The 23,743-nt window shown below is 44.0% G+C and overlaps 2 protein-coding genes across 2 annotated transcripts; both read left to right on the top strand.

Annotated features, from left to right (window-relative positions):
* The first annotated feature begins 13,316 nt into the window (after positions 1-13,316).
* LOC145398684 (uncharacterized) lies at positions 13,317-14,090 on the top strand. Its single transcript, XM_080271486.1, has one exon. It carries the CDS (start codon positions 13,317-13,319, stop codon positions 14,088-14,090), a length of 774 nt encoding a protein of 257 aa, XP_080127612.1.
* Positions 14,091-14,127: 37 nt separating this feature from the next.
* Positions 14,128-15,836, top strand: LOC145398683 (uncharacterized). Its single transcript, XM_080271485.1, has 4 exons — positions 14,128-14,271; positions 14,473-14,557; positions 14,855-15,478; positions 15,691-15,836. Exons 1-4 carry the CDS (start codon positions 14,128-14,130, stop codon positions 15,834-15,836), a joined length of 999 nt encoding a protein of 332 aa, XP_080127611.1.
* Positions 15,837-23,743: the final 7,907 nt, after the last annotated feature.

Raw genomic sequence — 23,743 nt, 5'->3', positions numbered from 1 at the left:
GGACCAGCAATAGTACCAAACTCTCTCTTATCTAGATTGAATAAAGGATCATGCTGGATGATTACCTTGGCTAACTCGTCCCTTTGTTTCTGCTTGAGATGGCTCCACGATTGCTCGTTGATCAGCCTTTGCACGCGCGTATCACTCTCATCTACTTCGTCATTATTGGGTAGCAAATCATTATGGATCTCAGTTACACTTTGGATTGTACCTGGTGACTGGTCCGGCATTCTTTCGTATGAACCCAATATTGTACCTCTCTTGAATGTCTTATCTACCTTAGGTACATTATTAAGGGGCAGATGTATTTGTCCCTCTGAGTTCACTTTCACTAAGTATGGATAACTGTTTTGGCTGAACCTAGCTTGTGGTTGTACGATTAGCGTTGTTTCAGGTACTTCGGCGACAGGTACGGCCACGAATTTGGTCTGATAAGAACTAAATTTTTCTACTTGCAATAGATTTATCTGTGTCAAGTCCCTCTGCGTAGTTATCAATGCGATTTTTTTTTTTATCCGAGGAAGAAGGAACCAAAGGCCATGAGCCTGCAGTAACAGTTCCCTCCAAGAGAAAAACAAAATACAATATAGAGCCAAATTCAAGATCCGATCATTTTGAGATGCCTGGACACACTGCGTTTGAAAGACTGGAGATCATAGGCAGCAGGAAATACAGACAGAGGGAGACAGTTCCAGAGCTGACCTGTTGCATAAATGAAAGACTGGGGTAACGGTTAACTCTTGCATTAGAGAGTTGGACAGAAAAGGGATGAGAGTTTGCTGCCAGACGGGTGCTACACGCCCGTCGTAGAGGTGGAGGAATGCAAGCAGACAGTTCAGAGGAGCAGTGACCATTAAAGTAGCGATAGAAAAGAGATAAAGATGCAACAGTGCGGCGAAGAGACAGAAGTTGAAGGAAGTCAGTAAGAGGAGGAGAGTTAATGAGACGAAAAGCCTTAGACTCCACCCTATTGAGAAGAGCTGTATGTGGGGAGCCTCCCCACACATGAGAGTTGTACTCCACACAGGGGCGGATAAAACCTCTGTATAGAGTCAACAATTGTGCAGGGGTAAAGAAAGAGCGGAGTTGGCTTAGCATACCCAATCTCTTGGAAGCAGATTTTACAAGAGATGTAATATGATCTTTCCAAGATAAGTCCCGAGTAAATGAAACCCCAAGCATGTTCAAGGATGATGCAGGATTAAGCTGAATATTATTAAACATTAGTGGGTATACCTGTGGAAGATTTTGTCGGGTTGATAGGTGTAAGAACTGAGTCTTAGATGCATTAAAAACAACCATATTATTTTTACCCCAGTCAGAGATACGAGCCAAATCAGACATTAGGTGTGCCATAGCCTCATCCCTTGTTTGTTGAAGTAACTGTTGAGATGGGCGTTGCGGGAACCGAATGGAAAGGTGAAGGGTGGAGTCATCAGCATATGAGTGGATAGGGTTAGATGTACAGCTTAGATCATTGATGAATAAAAGTAAGAGAGTTGGTGATAAGATAGAGCCCTGAGGAACACCACTGTTGATAGATGTAGAAGAACGATGGCCGTCTACAACAGCGGCTATAGAACGACCAGAAAGGAAGCTAGCGATGAAGGCACAGATAGAAGGATAGAAACCGTAGGAGGGCAGTTTGGAAATTAAAGATTTATGCCAGACTCGATCGAAAGCCTTTGAGATGTTAAGTGCAATGGCAAAGCTTTCACCAAAGTCCCGAAAGGAGGATGACCAGGAGTCTGAAAGGTAGGTGAGAAGATCGCCAGTGGAGCGTCCCTGATGGAACCCATACTGACGATCGGAAAGAAGGTTGTGATAGGAAAGATGCCTTAAAATTTTTCTATTAAGAATTGACTCGAAAACTTTTGAAATACAGGACGTTAAAGCAATTGGACGATAGTTAGAGGGTTGGGAGTGGTCACCCTTCTTTGGGACTGGCTGAATGAGAGCAAACTTCCAGCAAGAAGGAAAGGTACAAGTTGACAAAGGCGAAAGAGTTTGCCTAGGCAGGGTGTAAGCACAGAAGCACAGTTCTTGAGAACAACAGGAGGGACCCCATCAGGCCCATATGCCTTGTTAGTATTGAAGCCAGTGATGGCAGAAAATACATCAACTAAAGAAATTTTAATGTCAGCCATGAGGAAGTCAGAAGGGGGAAGTGATGGAGGAACAGCACCGGAATCGTCTAAGGTGGAATTGGAGGAGAGTGTCTGTGTGAAGAGATCTGCTTTATCAGTAGAAGAAATAGCTACAGAACCATCAGAGTAGAAAAGAGGAGGGAAGGATGATGAGGTAAAGTTGTTAGAAAGATTCTTGGCAAGGTGCCAGAAGGAGCGGGAAGAATTCGAGTTGGAGAGTTGAGAGCATTTAGTATGGATGAAAATATTTTTAGTAGAGCGAAGAACAGACTTAGCACGATTCCGGGATAAATGTAAAGATGATGTGATTCAGGGGTGGGTTGGATCCGGTACCTTTTGTAGGCCCTCTCCTTGTTGCGGACAGCATTAGAACAAGCGTGATTAAACCAAGGCTTTCTTGCGTTAGTCAAAGGATATGAGAAAGGAATGTATGCTTCCATACCCGAGAGAATAACCTCCGTAATGTGCAAGGCACACTCAGATGGATCACGGCCATGGAAGCAATAATCATTCCACGGAAAATCAAAGAAGTACTGCCTGAGGGCCTCCCAGTCCACGGCTCCAAAATGCCACAGACGACATTTCCCTGGAGGGTCCACAGGCCGTACCGGAGTGATAGGACAGGTTAAGGTAATAAGGTTGTGATTGGAGGACCCCAACGGAGAGAAAAGATTAACAGAGTAAGCAGAAGGATTAGTTGTGAGGAAGAGGTCAAGTATGTTGGAGCTCTCTCCAAGGCGGTCAGGGATACGGATAGGGTGCTGTACAAGCTGCTCTAGGTCATTAAGGATAGAAAAGATGTAGGCTTGTTCACCAGGTGGATCCGTGAAAAGAGAGGAGAGCCAAAGGTGGTGGTGAACATTGAAATCTCCAAGAATGGAGATTTCAGAGAAAGGAGAAATGGATAGAATGTGTTCCATTGTAGAAGTAAGATAGTCGAAGAATTTTTGATAGTCAGTAGAATTAGGAGATAAGTAAACAGCACAGATATATTTAGTCAGAGAATGACAGGAAAGCCGAAGCCAGAGTGTGGAGAATTCAGAAGAATCAAGTTCAGGAACACGAGAGCAAGATAAGTTGTTGCGTATATATACACAACAGCCACCTTTGGCTTTGAAATGAGTATAGAGAAAGTAGGAGGATACAGAAAAGGGTTTGCTGTCAGTTGCCTCAGACAGCTGAGTCTCCGTTAGAAAAAGAAGGTGAGGTTTAGAGGAGAGGTGGTTCTCAACAGAGCGAAAGTTAGAGGAAAGGCCGCTGATGTTGAAGAATGAAGAAGAAGAGAGTCAGACAGTGGTTCCAGGCACCACTGAACTTTGTTGCATTGTCTCAGGATGTGATTGACTGTGTAGGGGGCTCCGCCCCACATCAACGCCCTTTGTGCTCCATTCCAGATTAGTGGTGCCTGTCCAATTACGTCGCACCCCAAAAGCATTTCAGTCCCAAGATATGAATTTGGTACCACTGGGCACCATTGACTATATACTTTATCATCACCTATGCCGATGTTGACCTTGGTCATGCCCAGGATTCTCAACAGGACACCCGTGACACCTTGCAAGTTAGGAGGGTTTCGCCGTGTATTTATTTCCCCGCCAAGTCTACGAGAGGCCTTTTCCGTGATCAGCGTATGACCACTCCCAACGTCTACTACTGCTTCTAAGATTCTACCACTGACGTTCACACTTATGGTAGGCAAAGTTAAGCCTCCGGTTAGTCATATCTGCGTATTCGTATTTTGGGTTCTTTGTGCATTTGTGACTGGCTCGTTCTGTCCAGCAGTCAGAGTCGGGGTAGCCTGCGCATTCACAGCCGACTGAGCCCGCCCCGCTCGTCCGGGACAACCTTTATTTCCACGTCTACACCCGGGTCGCCTGCAGTCGAAACAATGACCCAGAGGTGGTTTTCGCCAGTACTCTCTCAAATCATGTGAGGAAGTTAAGCAATGAGGACAGTACTTCCGTCTGGTTACTGGTTTAGTTTGAACTACTGTTTTCTTTACTTTAGTTAGATCAGCCTTCAATTCTCTTATTTGGTCTCCTAACTCTTTCATCATATCATTCGCGGCTACTGCAGCGTTATATGTCTTTACCGTCACAAGGAGTTGGGAAACTGACTGAGAAACATTGAGAGACCCTTGCAAACCATTACTGATGTCGTATTAACTCTCCCAGCATATCTCTCTTCTAACAATTGTCTCTCATGCTCTAGTCTGTCTGTGAATTTCCTCAGAGAGTATAAGTCGTCTAGGAAGCCCTCCAGCTTCTCACGGGACTCTGTTGGCAACCCATACCATAGCTTATGCTTCAACCTTCGATCTCGACATGGGAATTTCTCGTGAGGGAATCTCGATTCCACTACCGCATGTTGACAAATGTAACGGTGTACGAACGATTGTGGGGGCTCTTCCCAACTATATGTCATACCATCCAGCTCCTGCCAGGCTCGGTCTATCGTCACTTCAACGGCAAACTCATCTCTAAGGTACTGTTTGAGTTCTGGCCAGGTGAGTACATTATGTCCCTCCTGATAATTATGTATGAACAGGTCCAGTTCCTGTCCCATTCGTCCCTTAGCTACCTGTATTCGGATCTCGTCGCTCTCATCTACCTGCTCTACTAACTCGAAAAACATGTCCAATCGTGCAGTAGCCTCTAATCCTTGTAACGTGGTTAACTCCAATATAGGTATGTCTCTCGGCTTGGTAAGAGATTTCCTAGGGACCGTTGTCCGTGAGTTAGGGGTTGAGTGGATTGGACCTGGGTTAGTACTGGGGTTATTAGAAAGAATTGGAGGGGGGACCAAGTCATTAATGGTGTTACTATCTTGAGTCTGGGCTTCAATATTACGAATTTCTTTGGCAAGCCTTTCCATGGTTTCTACTACTGATTGCTCTGCTTTAGGTCTGGATAAAAATAACTGCCCTGGTCTAGACATTTTTAACATTCAATACCATTACTCTTTCACACCTCTACTTGTTCTTCTACTGATACTCTTCAATTACCCTCAAGAGTTTCGCGTCCACCCACTCCCTAGCTTCATCGTTCCAATGGACCCCGTCCACCAGATTTTGCTCAAAGAATTTAGTGTTGAATTGGAGAATTTTAATGTTTCCTCAGAAACTGTTTAATCCTTTTATTAACTGCTACTTGAATGCTCTTATATCTGGCTGATGTTGTGGGAGCTGTTTCCTTAGTATATTTCCGGGGTTCTATCTGACACACGCATATAGCTGCCTTACACTTCCTTTCCAACTCTTCCACTACTTCTCTGATATCCGAAAACACTTTCACAGGGGTGCATTCCCCGTCAATGTCATTGCTTCCTAGCCATAAAAGGACTAGGTCGCATTCCCACTCTAAGACAGCATTCAGCCGTTGATCATGAAAAAAATTCCTAGCTCTGGCCCCTGGCCCTCTGAAAATCCCACCAAAGCAACCTTTAACATTCCGTCTCTTTCTCTCGGCTTCTCCCCACAAGCCTGTAACCTTGGGATAATGACTGGGAATTTATCCCACTATGCTGCCACCATTTTGTGATGCCCGATCCCATTTATTGGATGTTGTTGTTTGAGGCTGACTTACAACGAGCACCACAATTGTATCCCTACGGTTCGTTCGACCCTTATCCTGATATTGTTGGACTAACTGTGGAATCGGTTGGGATCCGAGATTATTCAAAATTAATTTAATTCTCTCTATCAAATATCACACACAAGGAAAATTGGCCGTTCTGAATAATTACTAATAGGAAAGAAATTTGGTAGCTTGATCGTGAGTAGCGTATCAATAAGAGAATTTTTAGGTAGCGTAACAATAACAACTTTGGGTAGCGTGACAATGCAATAACAGAAACTTTATACTCCCAAAACCGATTCAGCACAGGGGTCGAAAACAATTCCCACCAAGGCAAGAGGGTTATGAGAAGAAGTTATACAGGATTTGAGAGATATGAGAGAGGAATGACAGTGAAACTCAATAAACTTTTCAAAATGCTGAATTTACTAATATCTCTCCTTTCTTTAAATCACATTACATTATACTATTCAATTTACTAATAAATGACAACTTAAATTGATTTTTTCTCTAAGAAATGAAACTTTACTTTTTGATAGAACTCTAGATTTTTCAATCATTTAACATTTTTATTTATTCACAGTACACAGAATTTTCTCCCCAACGAATTTTGTACAGGCACATATACCTCAGTTAGCCAATAAATGTTATTACTCTTTAGATCTCACTCCTCCCCAACATCAGTGAAACTTAACATAAACGGTTCGCCACATTCAGTACACTCGTGGGCATATAGGCTTTCTCCGAGCACATCAGGGGAGGGAGTTTGCCTTGGGGACTTCGGGTGCTCTCCAAGCTCACCTGATACATTATATACCAAAAGAAAAAAACACGACTATTCTCCTTTCACAAGCTAACTTCACTAAAAATTACTTAATCAAAAGAACTAATCACTGTTTTGTGTAAATGGTGAGTGTACAATTTAAATCCTAACGAACTTTGCTAGGGCAGTTACAAGATGGCGGTTAGAGGGAGTTTTTGAGGTGGTGTTTTCACAGCATCTGTACGTGGCACGGGGGCAAAACTGAGAGTGAGTCTCACTACAACTTAGGTCACAATGGCACACATAATATCACTGAACTTTCACAACACCAGTATGAACAAGGGGGAAGGGAAGAAGACAGAGTAATGAAACTCACCTGTACGTGGCACGGGGGCAAAACTGAGAGTGAGTCTCCCCTCTGTTACTTTTCAAAATGCGGGAAACTAAGCGACTTGGATAACGTGTAGGGTACTTTTTGCTTTACCCCGTATGAGGGTCACAACTTTAAACTTCTGATTCTGAATGGATGTAGATATTAATCTTCTTTACTCTCAATCTGACAGGGAAAATTTATTCTAATCATCCCACACAAAGAGTCGTAAATTGAATCAACAGCGGTCGCTAGCATCCTCTCGGCGGAGGAATACATTACCCAACTATTACGTCATGTCCTCGGGTACTAGCTAACTAAACTTTTTTACGGCTTTTCCCCTCTATACGATATTATTTCTTCTATAAGCATGTTACTCGACAACATTATGACTTTACTATGATTACATCAGATCTGATTTAATAGATAATGAGTACAGATGATATGCCACTCAAATACCCCACGTATGCCTCCAGCAACGCTTCACCTACAACATATACAAATATTCTACCTACAACATGTACAAATATTCTTAAGGACTAGCACAGTATAAATGAGATTTATGATCTTACAGCTACAGAAACAATAATAAAAAGAACATGTATTAACTACTAGGTACAAGCATGTTTCTATACCTTAAGCCTAGAATGGATTAGGGTAAACACAAATGTATAGCTTACGTACTAAAGCCTTAACTTACATGACTCTCCCATGCATTGACTCTTGTGGCATTACATTTGCACTTATTTTATCAGGTCCAGCCGCTTTACTACATTTCACCCTCTTCAAGCTGTCCATGGTGTCATTCTGAGTTAAAACTATTTGCTCATTTTTGGTTTTCAAGAATTCGGAGATGGTGTGTTCGTGTATGGAAGAGACATGGATGTCAGACCTACTGTATAAGTTGTTTAGGTCATTACAATAATTTTCAGGATTTTGTACATCTGGCATGCCTGCTTTCTTTGTAAAACTTGTAATTTTCCTAAGACCACTCCATGATGTCTTTGTGTCATACCAAAATAGGTTTTTAATTTTGTGTACTTTTTTTTTTTTTGCATTAGACAATCATATCAATTTTTTACTATACAGTTCTTAAATTTGTCCTACAGCACAACTTTTTTTCTCATTCAACAATTGTTTAAGTTCATTTGTGATCCAGAGTTTATTCGGGAAGCATTTCACTGTTTTACTTGGAACCACAATATGAGCACAGAAAGAAATGTATGAATTTAGGACAACACTGTGATCAGTACTAGCATTTAACTTACATCATACAGCACTGTCCAGTCAGTCTGATCTGAACAGCCCCAGAGAGTTTCACACTTTCAAATGAATCTGCAATCCATGTCTGGTCAGATTTCATGACAGGTTTGGAAGATTTTAACTTTTGTTTACAAATGGGTGTTAACTGACAGTGGCGTACCCGGGGGGGGGGGCACGGCCGCATGCCCCCCCCCCACCTTTTTGCAAAATATATATATATATATATATATATATATATATATATATATATATATATATATATATGTTTAACTGTTTGCAATTGAGACTATTACAGTGATTAAATTATCATAATTTTTTTATGTTATTGTTATTACTTTATTGCAGTTGTAAAGTTATTTGATCGAAATGTGAGTGTTTGAATTTTCGCAGTATAAGGTTATTGGAGAGACTGAATCATAACTCAGTGGCACAGAGTACTTAAAAATGAATTTCTATCTATCTATCTCTATATCTAGGCTGCTTCCCCCAAGGAAAGGGAGGTAGCCGAGACAGGACGACTCACTCTCCATTTACTCATCCATTCAAACACATTCATTCGCATCTTAGCCCCAAAGGGGAGAATGGACAGATCCTCACCGCATCACACCGCACAAGGGTCAACTGCACAATGCAATCAGTGACATCCACAGCAGGGCCCGACAGCAGAACTGGTTTACCCCTGCCACATCATAACAGACCCATCCCCTTACCCGCACCTGACCTGACTAGCTGATCAGACCAAATGCGGAAGAATATCCCCTCAGGGCTGCGTCATCACTTATTCATTCACAATTTCTCTCCATTTATTTCTGTCACGCACAGCCACTCTTCCTTGCTCAACAGACATCCCTCTCGCATCCAGCGCTCTCTTCACACTGTCCATCCATCCTATTCGTGGTCTCCCTCTCAGCCTTACCTCTCACATCAGATCTAGTTATCTTTTTCACCAATCGTTCATTATCCATTCTCTCCATATGCCCAAACCATTGCAACACCCTCTGCTCAACTCTACCAGCCATCTCCCGAACAACTCCAGTTCTCCTTCGCACTTCATCATTTCGCACTCGATCCATACGCGTCACTCCACACATACTCCTCAGACATCTCATCTCCATTACATTCAAACTTTTCCTCTCTGCTACACCCACATTCCATGTTTCAGCCCCATATAATGCAGTCGGTACCACAACACCCTCATACAGCCTTCTCTTTACATCCATTCTAAGCGAACGACATTTAAACACTTTTTTCATTCCTCCCAACATTTAGAATATGCTATATTATTGTTGTATATCCATTCCATATGGCCTCAAAATGATCATAAAATTGGCTAAAATGAAAAATTTTCTCGGAAGGGGGGGGTTGCTTACAGCGCCCCAGCGAACCCCCAAGCTGTACGAAATTGCTGCGCGAAAGTCATGGACTGCACAATTAAAAAGATTAAAAAAAAAAGCCCCCACCCCTTTTCAACTTTCTGGGTACGCCACTGTTAACACAGACATATCATGGTCCGATAGTCTTAATGGTTTGATTTTTTTAGACACTCTTGTTTTCCCATGCCATAACAATGATTCAAGATATTCTCACCTCTTGTAGCAAAATCAATATATTGTTGGTAATGAGGAATACAGTTCTCATAATGTGTACTATTAAAATTTCCTGTTATTATATTAACTGAACTAGATTGAAATGCACACTTCATCATACAGGTGTTCTTCAGCAGTTTTCACATAAACACCAGGTGGGATGTATACAACCATTAAGATAGAACAGCCTCAAAGACAATGAAATGAATTCAGTATTGTCCTTCGGTTACAGACCTTGTTCACAAGTTATATCACTGCACCATCAACTGCTGACATAAACACAAACACCACCACCACCGTTTTTCCCAATTATGTTGATCTGTCACCTCTAATTAATTCAAAACCATTATTTGATAAGCAGAGTCTTGGCCGTTCTCTGTGTCAAGCCAAGTCTCTGTTCAGCGGATAGCTGATGCTTTTCATGATGCATAATTCCATTTGCACTGGGCCGCCAGTTCATCCAATTTATTCCTTAAGTTACTAAGCCGACACTACCTGACACACACACACATTGGTAGAGGAAGTTTTGAATCCTTCCTTCTGCACCGTACTCTTACCCTGCAACGCCGTCCTCATTTTCTTCCATACCCAGTACGTTTGACCATCTCAGAAATTCCATTTAGGGCTATCGTGCCAAGGGAAGCCAGAGACAGAGGTTCGTCACTTCTGGGAACGAGCCGCCCATCGTTGTTTACATTCAGCCCGCCATTTCCGCCAGCTGACAGGAACGCTTCATTAAAAATTATACCCCCTAGCACAAACCGACAAAGTAATGACAAAAGTGTTGTTTAGTATGATCATTAGTCACTTACGTATTGCCTGGTATATATGGGGACACCTCAAACCATGAAAAATTAAGTATGAACTCGTAAAAACGGGAGTTGGCAGATACATTGATCCCCGTCTGTGGGTGGCGCCCGTTCGACTTCCAGTAACCACTCTGCCAGCACTGGCTGCCAGATGCTATGGTTCACATTTTCCCAGATCTGAGGGGCAAAATTCCCCAAATTGAAAAGAAATTCCCCAATTTATTTTTTACTTCTGTTTGAAATTAATATTTTTGTAATGAGTTATAGCTGTAATTTACGTTTTTATAAATGAATATGTTGTGAGAAGAGAGAACATTCATGGTAAATTGCACACTACTGTAGTATTATATAAAGTCCTCATTCATCACACTTATTCATAATTTTGTATGCAGAACGTGTAATTTTTGTTCCAGTTGTGAGCATCAACTCACACTTATCAATTTATACTCATTTGGTAATGCAGGGGGGAGGGGGTGATTACGGGGACTGGAATGGTGAAAAACCAAAATATCACATGAGCTGCTTTGTCTTTGGTTTAATAAATGTGAACTGAATGCTTTAAGAAATAAACAAGATCTTCAGTCACAAAAATCGTAGCGCCTTGCTGGCAACTAAAAACCATTTCACTGTACTACTTAGTTTTACTATTTTCCAAGAACATATATAAATCTATATACATCCAACTTATAAGTAAAGGACATTCTGTTCTGTCCTGTTAACAACTATGTACATGCCATTATTTAGCACTTATGTTAATTCTGACATTTTACAATAACATGCCTTTAAACATTAGCTACTATCTTTTATAAACATTTCGGTCTGAATTACTCTGTTTATCGTCATACATTTCTGATCTCATACATCTAATAAGGGTGTTGTCAACTGGGAAACTGAAACAAGAATCCTCTTTCAGGTAGCGCTGAGAATGCAGTAATCTATCTAATGTTTTTGTTGACTGAATTTTTCAGTTTTGTTTTCAGAATGTTTATCCCCTACAGGGGGATGTGATTACCCTAGTTTAGGGTAAATTATCCTAGAATGGAACCACTGGAGTTGCGATGTGTACCCGTACATTTCATGTGAGCCCTTGTCCTTGTCCTACTAGAGAAGAGGCTAGTTGCTGGTGTGGCGTATATTACGGCACAAAGTATTGTACTTTGCATTTCACCAACACACGTGGTTTCCTTCCCTCGTGGCTTTTCCGCATTTCACCTACACACGTGGTTTCCTTCCCTCATGGCTTTTCCCCACCTTGTTCTCGTACTTAGCATCGTTACTAGTGCCGCAACCAACAGTATTCAATTTCTCATTCCTCCTCATCTGTACTAGTGCCGCTACCAATAATATTCAATTTCTCATCCCTCCTCATCTGTACTAGTGCCGCTTCCAATAATGTTCAATTTCTCTTCCCTCCTCACCTGCACCAGTGCCGCTACCAATAATATTCAATTTCTCTTCCCTCCTCACCTGTAGTGGTGCCTAAACCAATCAATTTTGCCTATGCATGCGACCTAGGCGTACCGGTGCTCTGTGTACCTCATTAAGGGGCTTAAAACCGAGCAGGCGACCTAGCTCGCTCTCCTTTCCTCTCTCAACTTCACCCTGCTGTTTACCTGCCTTGCTCTCCATCTCTCCTGGTAAATCTGGCCACGTGGTACGACTTTACATATACAATACACGTAAACACATAAGCTCAGCGCTCCCGCTCTGCACTAAATTCATTGCTCATATTTAGTCAGTAACTATTTACCCATTTAATTAATCTCCACATGCTGTAAATATAATTGCCTTGTACTACTTTAAAGTCATACAGTAACTCTCTATTGTTCCAAGTCAATAATCACTGCTATGTCTATTTCTTCCCAGCACATTTATCTATTCTTACCATTAGCCTTGGTGTAGCCCCTAGTAAAATATCCCCATAACTAAAATGCAACAGTGATGACTTCCCGGAGTGTTTTAATAACACTGATACCTTAACACATACCTGTCTACCCCTTCCTACATTCGCATATGATATTAACACGTGGTTTACACAGGTTGATGCTGTGTGGCGTAAAGATACCAGTGATGACGACAAATTCAGAGCAATTGTCTGCACTCTCCCAACTCAAGCACCTGCCCTTGTGCAGGACGTACTCCTGATACCACCTACAGAACACAAATACAAACCCCTGAAGGAGAGTCTGCTGTGGGCCCTGGGCAAATCAAAGCAAGCACTTTTAATGGAGCTAGATGCAATTTGCTCCCAACAGCAACGCCTCTCGACCCTCCTCGCCCACATTCAAGCCACTTTCATGGCAGCCGGGGCCACCTTATCAGATGACCTCCTCTGACACCAACTCTTCCAGCTCTTGCCACCAGACTTCTGACTCCACTTAGCAGCCCTGGGCCGTGGCACGTTCCTTGCTGAGTTCATTGAGAGGGCGGACACTCTTTACGAAACTCAACAGCATTACATTAATCATCCAGTAAGTGCACACACCTCTTTTCCCCCTGTCATAGCCCCCAGTGCTACCCCTAGTGAAACAGTGGTGTCAGTGAACAGTGTTGCGAACAAAAACGGTTCCATGTCAGAGCTGTGTACCTTATTAGCAAATTTAACAAATAGAATAGACAAGCTGGAAAGTATAATAAGTGGCTTCACCACTCAGACCCCCAGTGTTGCAAATCATTCACCAGCTCCTCAGTGTTCCAACACTGCTCCCCCAGTGAACCGTGGTCATAATGCTAATCCCCAAACAGCAAGGGACGATTTCGTGTTGTGTACCAATCACAAGTGCTTTGGCATGGAAGCCAGACGATGTGCATCACCCTGCATATTCACGGGAAACGCATATGGCGGGAGACAGTCCCAGTAGGGTCTCCCGCCACACATACCAAACGCCCCCTCAGTATCAGCACACTCAAAGCCATGACACATTCCACTGGCTCCAGGGAACTACTATGGGTTAAAGATGCCATCTCTGGCATAAAATACCTTATAGACACTGGAGCCGCATTCAGTATAATCCAACCTACCTCTGACCACAAAATGGCTCAGCAGCCTGCATTTGACCTGATACAAGCAAACAGCACCCCCATAGCCACATACGGCACTGAATCCCGTCACATGGCACTCGCCCAATCAGTGTCATTTACTTGGCCGTTCCCTGTTGCAGACGTTAATCAACCCATTATTGGCATCGACTTCTTGGAGGCACATGACTTGCTAGTGGATACCAGAGGACGGAATTTATATCACAGGCTCCCAAACTCGTCCATCAATGTAACTGGGTGTGCTGGTAATCCTCCACTCATTACATACCTTTGCCAGGAGTCCTCATACGATTCCATACTATGTCAGCTTCCCCTCTTGATCTCTCAGATGCCCAACATCGGCTGTACAGACCATGGTGTAGAACACTGCATCATTACTTCTGGATTGCCCTGTTTCGCCCATCCCAGACGTCTTCCCCCAGAACATCGTCAGGCAGCAGAAAAGGAGTTTCAGGTGATGCTCGATGAGGGCACCATTCGGCCATCATCAAGCTGCTGGGCATCCCCTCTACACATGGTTCCAAAGACAGCAGGGTGAGTGGAATGCATGTGGGGACTACAGGGCACTGAATGCGATGACAGTTCCCGATAGATACCCCATGCCTGACATCGAGGATTTCCCCCACCAACTGCACAACCCTCGTGTATTTTCCAAGATCGATTTAGTCAGGGCGTTCCACCAAATCCCTGTGGCGGAGAAGGATATCCTCAAGATGGCGGTAACCACTCCCTTTGGCCTTTTTTAATACACAAAGATGAATTTCGGCCTTAGAAATGCCACACAAACGTTTCAGAGATTTATGGACCAGGTTGTCAGGGGGCTGGATTTCATCATATTATATATCGATGACATCCTCATCGCTTCTGATTCCCATGAGCAGCACAAATCACATTTCCAAATGATGCTCCAATGCCTGCAGGACTATGGGCTGCATGTGCACCCGGTGAAATGTATGCTTAGTGCAGACGAATTGGATTTCTTGGGCCACACGGTATCTGCCACAGGTTGCACACCCCTTCCACAGATGGTGGATGCTATTAGGGATTTTCCATGCCCGGCTACACCATGCAGGCTCAGGGAGTTCTTGGGGATGGTCAGTTATTATCACAGGTTCCTGAGAAACGCTGCATCCACACTAGCCCCCCTTAACGATCTCCTGAAGGGGACGAAAAAGACATCCTCCAAGCCTCTTCAGTGGACTGCACAGTCAGACCATGACTTCATCACCCACAAAAACCACATCACCACCACACCACACCTAGCATACCCATCACCAGATGCCCCCATCACTCTCACTACAGACGCCCCTGCCAAAGCTGTAGGTGCAGTCCTACAACAACAAATCAATGGTGCAAATGTGCTTGTCGCATTCTTCAGCCAGCGCCTTAACCCTGCCCAGCGCAAATACGGTGCCTTCAACAGGGAGTTGCTGGCTTTATATGAGGCAGTCAGACATTTCAGGCACCTTCTGGAAAGTAGAGAATTCACCATCCTCACAGACCATAAACCCCTTATTTACGCCATGGCTCAGAAAGGGGAAAATTGGTCTCCTTGGGTGGCAAGAGAGCTATCCTTTGTATCAGAGTTTTCTACTAACATCCAGCATATCAGTGGGGACCTGAACAAGGTTGTGGATGCCCTGTCCCGTGGAGTCTCAGCTTTCAACCCTAGACTACCCAGGTTGACCATGCAGCCTTGGCCCGGGACCAGGAGGACAATCAGGAACTCCAAGCATTGCTGCAGTCCACGACTTCACATCAACTGCAACAGTTTGATATCACCGGCACACCCCGGAAACTCTGGTGTGACATATCCTGTGGCACAGCACGGCCCTGTATTCCCTAATGATCCCGAAGGCAAGTCTTCAGTCATTACCTCGAGACGGTGCACCCAGGCATTCGTGGTATGCACAGCTTACTTAGCCGGTGAGTGGTATGGCCAGGTATGAGGCATGACACCACCAACTGTGTCCAAGCATGTGTGGCTTTGGCTTGTCAATCAGCAAAAGTGCATCGCCACACCCAGACACCACTTAAACCACTGCCCACACCAACTCAACATTGCCACACGGTCCACATTAACATCCTTGGCCCCCTCCCCGATTCTAGGGGTAACCACTATATCTTAATGTGCATAGATAGAGTGACAAGGTGGGCGGAGGCCACGCCCATGCTGGATGCTACGACTGACCGTGTGGTATATCACTTCCTGGCATCCTGGGTCGCTCATTTTGGTGTCCCGCAGGTGATCATCACAGACCAGGGCCCCCAATTTGAATCTTGAGCCCGGCAAGACCTAATAGACTTCCTGGGTGCTAAATGCCACAGAACCTCTGCATATCACTCTGAAGCAAACGGGATGATTGAGCACTGCCATTGTCGCCTGAAGGAAGCACTCAGGGCACTTCCCCACCCAGTGAATTGGGTGGCCGTGCTGCCAATCCTCCTCCTAAACTTGAGGGTTACAGAGAAGGAGGACATCGGTAATTCCCTGGCAGAGCTCATGTATGGGGAAGACTTCAGGCTGCCGGGGCAGTTCGCTCCGCACCCAGTCACGCCGGCCATGGTTTTCCTCCCAGAGCTCCAGCAGGCAGTACGACTAGTCCCTCCTTGTTCTTGCCAGTGCCAGATGCCTTTCATCCCCCACTCCCTACCAGACACTGAACAGGTCTTCGTGAGGAGGGGTCACTGCACTTCACCACTCCAGACCCCATACGAAGGCCCATACCCTGTGATCACAAACTCAGACAAAACAGTCACAACATACAAACATAGGAAGTCATCCACAATCTCCGCAGACAGAGTCAAACTGGCCACACCACAAACCCAGTCACAGCCAACATCCCACATGTCATCTCCCAACCTTGCCAGCCCACCAACCACATGCGCACACCCTACACCTCATACCCCGGCACCAACACCTACATGCACCACACACACACACACACACACACACACACACACACACACACACACACACACACACACACACACACACCTCCCATTCCCTTTGTCAATTCGTACCCTCCACTCCCTGTCATCACCACACAATGACTCACTTGTCATACAGTATAGCAAACCACTACCACTGATGCACACACTCCCTCATTACCACCCACACTACCGTCCACAAACCCTACCTCGAGCACTGACCTTACAACCATTAACCCACCCTCTCCGGCAACCTCACACACGATCCTACCTCTCACCTTACTCCCCCACCCACCAACCCTCACACAGGTACCTAGTCCACCCTCTCTGTCAACCTCAGGTGATCCTACCTCCCACCTTACTCCCCCAGCTCCCACCCCTTACCCAGTCCTTACCCCTAACCCACCCTCTCCGTCAACCTCAGGCAATCCTACCCCACACTCTTTCCCCCCAGTCCCCACCCTTCCCCCAGTCAATACTCCTTATCCCTCAGCACCTGTCATTCCTGTAATCCCTCCACCACTCAACACAACCCTACAAACTACATCAACAACTACCACATTTACCTACACACAATCAGGCCATCTCAGCAAACCACCACAATTTCACACTCCATCATAATCTGATACCAAACACAGCAGACACTCCACATCGTAACACACCTATATTTCATTCGCATTGTACAGAATATGTTTTGTGCATATTCTTCCTCATACAATGGCCCAATTGTAAAGGCGGGCATAACTCTCCCATTCATTTGCTCATAATAGCTAAGCACCAGTCTAATTCTCATACAGAAAGTTACGTCCAGCTACTATTTCTTAGTTTATAGTCATGCCCCCCCCATTTAATACCTTACACCATCACACATAGCCATGCAATGGAATTGCCATTAAAATTCCCCTGTCTATCACAACTGCTATTTGTAATTACCACATTCAAATCACTTTCGAATGTTCACTCACTTTGAAGACTGTATATAGTTTTTTTTTTCTTTGTACCTGGTGCTCTAATATTTTTTTCTTCCATTTTTTTGCCATAAAATGGAGGGCGGGAGGGGGAGTGCTGTGGTGTATATTACACCACAGAGTACTGTACTTTGCATTTCACCTACACATGTGGGTTCCTTTCCTTGTGGCATTTCCCCACCTTGTTCTTGTACTAGTGCTGCTACCAATAGTATTCAATTTCTCATTCCTCCTCATCTGTACTGATGCTGCTATCAATAATATTCAATTTCTCATCCCTCCTCATCTGCACTAGTGCCACTTCCAATAATATTCAATTTCTCTTCCCTCCTCACCTGCACCAGTGCCGCTACCAATAATATTCAATTTCTCTTCCCTCCTCACATGTAGTGGTGCCTAAACCAATCACGCGACCTAGGCATACCGGTGCTCCGCCTACCTCATTAAGGGGCTTAAAACCGAGTGGGCGACCTAGCTCTCTCTCCTTTCCTCTCTCAACTTCACCCTCTGACTACCTGCCTTGCACTTCATCTCTCCTGGTAAATCTGGCCACGTGGCACGACTTTACATATACAATACATGTAAACACATAAGCTCAGCGCTCCCGCTCTGCACTAAATTCTTTGCTAATATCTTAGTCTGTAATCATTTACCCATTTAATTGATCTCCACATGCTGTAAAATGTAACTGCCTTGTATTACTTTGAAGTCATGCAGTAACTCTGCATTGTTCCAAGTCAATAATCACTATGTCTATTTCTTCCCAGCACATTTGTGTTTATCTATGCTTACCATTAGCCTTGGTGTAGCCCCTAGCAAAATATCCCCATAACTAAAATGCTACACTGGTCTTATTCCCGTATACTACATGTCTATTTAGTCCAGGTCAACTACTAACAGAACAGAACTGACAAGTTACAAACTAAATAAATGCCAAAAGGACATTGTCACCGTGAACGTGGGATGTTGTAATTTAAAAAGTATAAAAAATACCTTAGATACTATTCAGCATTTTACCTTTAAAATTTCATATCCTTAGATGAACCCGTTATGTTAAATGCTACAGGATAAGTTTTTTTTTTTTTTTAATGAAGTATTACGTAACAGTTAAAAAATATATTTGGTTCACAGTGAAAATTCCCTAATTTTTGAAGGAAAATCTAATACACAGTAAAAATTCCCCAAAATCAGACCTGAATTCCCCATTTCCTCATCTATACCAAGAATTCCCCAAATATAGGGAAAATTTCGCATGTCTGGCAGCACTGACTAACTGACTCCTCCTGTGACGTCATCATCAGCTGCCTCCAGTACACCCAGGCCTTCAGATAGAGACAGCCTTGCATTAGCACAGTCTCACTTGAAGAAAAACGAAAACCCCTGTTCCACCTAGTTGTTGACTCAGTCGAGTGCTAGCTGCATTCTCCTCTCACCTGCACACATCTTATTTTTATTTTTTTTTAATGACAGGGAGAAGGAACCAAAGGCAACGAGCCCAGAATACTGTTCCTTCCAAGAGAAAGACAAAATACAAGAGAGAGCCAAATTAGAGATCCGATCATTTCAAGATGCCTGGACACACTGCATTTGAAAGACTGGAGATCATAGCTAGCACGAAATGCAGACAGAGGGAGACAGTTCCACAGCCGACCTGCTGCATAAATGAAGGACTGGGAGTAATGGTTAACTCTTTCATTAGAAAGCTGGACAGAAAAGGGATGAGAGTTTGTTGCTAGACAGGTGCTACGCGCCCGTCGTAGAGGTGGAGGGATGCAAGCAGACAGTTCAGAGGAGCAATGACCATTGAAGTAGCGATAGAAAAGAGATAAAGATGCAACAGTGCAGTGAAGAGACAGAGGTTGAAGGGAGCCAGTAAGAGGAGAAGAGTTAATGAGACGAAAAGCCTTTGACTCCACCCTATTGAGAAGAGCTGTATGTGGGGAGCCTCCCCACACATGGGAGTTGTACTCTAAAAAGGGGCGGATAAAACCCGTGTATAAAGTCAACAACTGTGTAGGGGTAAAGATCGAATGGAGTCGGCCTAGCACACCTAATCTCTTGGAAGCAGGTTGTACAAGAGATGTAATATGATCTTTCCAAAACAAGCCCTGAGTGAATGAAACCCCAAGCATGTTCAAGGATGATGCAGGATTATGCTGAATATTAATAAACATTAACCCCTTAAACGCGGCCGTGAACAGTCGCCTGCCCCCGAGTGGTGGGGTTGTATCGCGGTCTGAGTACCTGTAGGAAAATATTAGCCAAAAATCAGAGATTAACCCTAGAACATTATACTTGGTATGGCAGATAGTACTTACATTCAGCTTTCTCCAGAGACAGGTATTGAGCCTTCGTGGACTACCCAAGGACTTGTGGAGACTTGCAAAGTTGGGTAACAAAATCTTCACTTTCACACCTCCAGCAGCCAGGTTTCCCCTCTACCACAGCCTCATTCTGTCACAGTAAACTTTATACTACAACGTACTGGTAGTTGGGAATCCGTATTTGTACAATAAGCACTGAAAATAAGGCTAAAATCAACAAAGCGTACGGCCGACACGCAGCGCGGCAGCAGTCTTCCCATCACTCAACAAACATTTCCATTTTCACAGCTAAAAACATGTATACTACATTATTTTCAATCATATTACTTCCCAAAAGATCACCGCGGCGCGCTTTTTATTCTGCCTTACGCCCGTCACTTTATTCTCGTTCCTGTCAGCCGCTTGCACTGATTTGGAAGAGCTAGAACTCACCATAATGTCACTTTGAAAGCCTGCGGTAAACTGACGCTAAACAGGGGCAAACCGTGAGAAAAAAAGCTAGTGTTACAACTGGGGAAACAAGCGTTTCCTATTAGCATAAACTGCCTGTGAGAAGAGAGCGCAGATTTACAGTTCTGAGCACTCAGAGCGCTGCCATGTATCACAGCCAGGCTGGCAGGAGCCGTGGTGGGGGGGGACGGGGGAAAAACGCGATACTTGGCAACAACGGAGGTCAGTGGTACAAAGGTCAAGTGTGCTACAAGTAGCTAAAAGGTGGTGGTACTGATAGACAATACCAGCCGGAGCCTGCCTGCCCGCGGTTATTCAAAATTTACTAGAATCGCAAACGCGACGCTCCGCCATTATGTCCTTTTTGCCGAGCGTCGCAAACGCGACAATCCACGTTTAAATGGTTAATGGGTACTCCTGTGGAAGATTTTGTTCAGTTGATGGGTGTAAGAACTGAGTCTTTGATGTATTAAAAAGAAAAAGATTATTTTTACCCCAGTCAGAGATACAAGCCAGGTCAAACATTAGGTGTGCCATAGCCTCATCCCTTGTTTGTTGAAGTAACTGCTGAGATGGACGTTGTGGGAACCGAATGGAAAGGTGAAGGGTGGAGTCATCAGGGTATGAGTGGATAGGGTTAGTTTTACAGCTTAGAAAGTCATTGATGAATAAGGGGAAGAGAGTTGTGATAGGACAGAGCCTTGAGGAACACCACTGTTGATAGATCTAGGGGAAGAACGATGGCCGTCTACAACAGCAGCTATAGAACGACCAGAAAGTAAGCTATGGATGAAGGCACAAATAGAAGGCTAGAAACGGTAAGAGGGCTGTTTGGAAATTAAAGATTTATGCCAGACTCGATCGAAAGCCTTTGAGATGTCAAGTGCTATGGCAAAGCTTTCGCCAAAGTCCCGAAAGGAGGATGACCAGGAGTCTGAAAGGTAGGTGAGAAGACCGCCAGTGGAGCGTCCCTGACAGAACCCATACTGAAGATCAGAAAGAAGGTTGTGATAGGAAAGATGTTTTAAAATTTTTCTATTAAGAATTGACTCGAAAACCTTTGAGATACAGGATGTTAAAGGAATTGGACGATAGTTAGAGGGTTGGGAATGGTCACCCTTCTTTGGGGAGAAGACCTTAATCAGGGAACCTGGTATGCCATTTATGGCAATGACAAAATAAAGGAACACTGATTACACACCCCAGTGGAACACCCTCCACCTTAACTCAAGGGACAGAGAGCGAGGAGCCCACACGGATTTGAAACTGGGTTTGACAAGAAGTCAGCGAAGAATAATGGCAGATGGCTATGCATCCCAAAACAGTAAAGCAGACTCAGAAGGCTATGACGCCATGCCATATCATATGCCTTTTCCAGATCAAAGAACTCAGCCACAAGATGTCGAGATGCAAAAGCCCCACTGATTGCTATGTCAAGTCTGATAAGGTTGTCTGATGTACTTCACATAGTATGAAACCAAGTTTGTGAAGGTGAGAAGAAACCATTTTTCCCTAGATACCAAACAAGCTCATGCTAGCGATCTTCTTAAAAACTTTGCACACACAAGATGTCAAACAAATTGGACGTATTTAGTGACATTAAATTTATTCTTACCTGGCTTAGGAAGTGGAAGGACTATATCCATCATCCAATTAGTGTGAACTATTCCTTTGTTACATATGCTATTACAAGGATCTAATATAAACAATAGAGAATTATATGGAAAATGGTGAATCATGGCACAAAGAATGTTATTAGGTCCAGAAACAGAGTCACCATGCTGCTGGAAAGCAGCACGCAGTTCTGTGTATCTAGCTATCTATTGCCAGACGCATTAATCCCATACGTGGTGGCCACAAACAAATCGCCTCCACGTCGCCCTGTCCCCCGCCATTTCACTGTCCTGCTCCCAATTCACACCCCTCTTTCCCATATACCTCTCCACTCCATCCCTCTATCTCATCCTCGGCCTCCCCCTCCCTCTCTCCCCCTCCACCTCACTCACATACACTCCTCGTCGTCTCTCATTCTCCACCCTCTCCACATGGCCAAACTACATCAGTGTGTTTCTCCTAAAGCTTCTTATCACATCCACAGCCACGCCACAACGCAGTTCACAGAGAATAGAATATGCACATGATTCTCTCCCACTAGGCAAAAAAATGAAATACATAATCTCTCCCGTTGATTGCGAAAACAGCTAAATGGCTTGGCGGGATCTGATTGAGAAACATTACAATCATGCTCTGCCAGGGCTGAAACTATTTCTGAGTTGTTTAATACAGAAGACCCCAAGATTTTAAGTATCAGGGTAGGGAAAGGTGAATACTTGTCCATTATTTTCCTCACTTTCTTCGAGACCATTGGTAACAGAGTGGAGGAAGTAATAGACGAGGGACAGTTTCCCCACAAGGTACGACTTGAGTTTTTCAGAACCCACTGATAAAGCTTATGAGCTTCCTTAAACTTAACTTTTAAAAAAACATCTATGTTTCTCCTGTATCTCCTACTAACAGCATTGCAGACTCTCATGGCCAGAGCACACTCCTCACTTTACCAAGGCACATATCTCACTGAAAAACTTTCCAGACATTCGAGGAACAGAGGATATACCAACCTGATATACAATAGATGTAAAAATACTTTTCTGCATCCCCAGTTAGTATTATCCAAACACTGGCCAGGGACACGCTCCACTGGCACGGAGTTGCATGCCTTAATTGCAATAGGGTAAAGATCACTGTTGTGTAAGTCAGCAAAGTCTGACAAGAAAAGTCCAATGAATACTTAGGGAAGAGCAGTGTAACACAACATAAAGTACCATTTTGAACATGGAAATGCGTTGGGTCGCCAGCAGTTAGAAGAACCAGGTCTAAATCCTCTATCAAAGGTACTGGGAGATCACCACAGGGGTTACATATAGTATCACCCCACAAAGCATGAAGCCCATTTAGGTAACCTAGGAGAACAACTGGCCTAGCAAGTTGACGAATAAGGTGATGATGATCGAGATGTGAGACAGGTAGAGAGAAAGGTAGGTAAAGGCTACAGATCATGAAAGTCTTCTCCAGGTATAACTGAACAGCCACAACCTGGAGAGGGGACTGTATAGAAGTAAATGGAATATCTGTACGACACTGAATAGCACAGCCACCTTGAGAACTGCATTCTGCAAGAGATGGTGAGTAGATAGCTGTATAGCCTCTAGGAACAGGAAGAGGCCTATCTCCAACAGTAGTTTCCTGAAGATAGACACAGAAGAAGTGATACTCGGATAGGAGCAGTTGAAAGTCCTCCCAGTTGGCTGTAACACCTCTACAGTTCCATTAAAGAGCAACGTTTAGTGGACTAGGCATAGTTGATTACTTTCACCCCTTAGAGATACGGGGCTGCACGTCCTTGACAAGTGAGCAGGCTTGGACTGATGGTTAGGAGGACCCCTATAAAAGGACTACCCAGCACCCGGAACCAGCACATTGTGCTGATTGTATGGAAACAAACGTGAGGAGGAAGACGA

Source organism: Coenobita brevimanus, chromosome 46, assembly GCF_032717465.1.
Source record: "Coenobita brevimanus isolate Jiangsu-jjx chromosome 46, ASM3271746v2, whole genome shotgun sequence".
Lineage (NCBI taxonomy): Eukaryota > Metazoa > Arthropoda > Malacostraca > Decapoda > Coenobitidae > Coenobita > Coenobita brevimanus.
Note: the sequence above shows the minus strand (reverse complement) of the source record. Positions and strands in the feature narration are given on the sequence as shown.

Coding starts and splice junctions, on each gene's coding strand:
- LOC145398684 (XM_080271486.1), top strand. CDS start 13,317: ATGTGCATCACCCTGCATATTCACGGGAAACGCATATGGCGGGAGACA.
- LOC145398683 (XM_080271485.1), top strand. CDS start 14,128: ATGACAGTTCCCGATAGATACCCCATGCCTGACATCGAGGATTTCCCC. Junction 14,272..14,472: donor AGGATATCCTCAAGATGGCG/GTAACCACTCCC, acceptor CAATGCCTGCAG/GACTATGGGCTGCATGTGCA. Junction 14,558..14,854: donor CCACACGGTATCTGCCACAG/GTTGCACACCCC, acceptor CTCTCACTACAG/ACGCCCCTGCCAAAGCTGTA.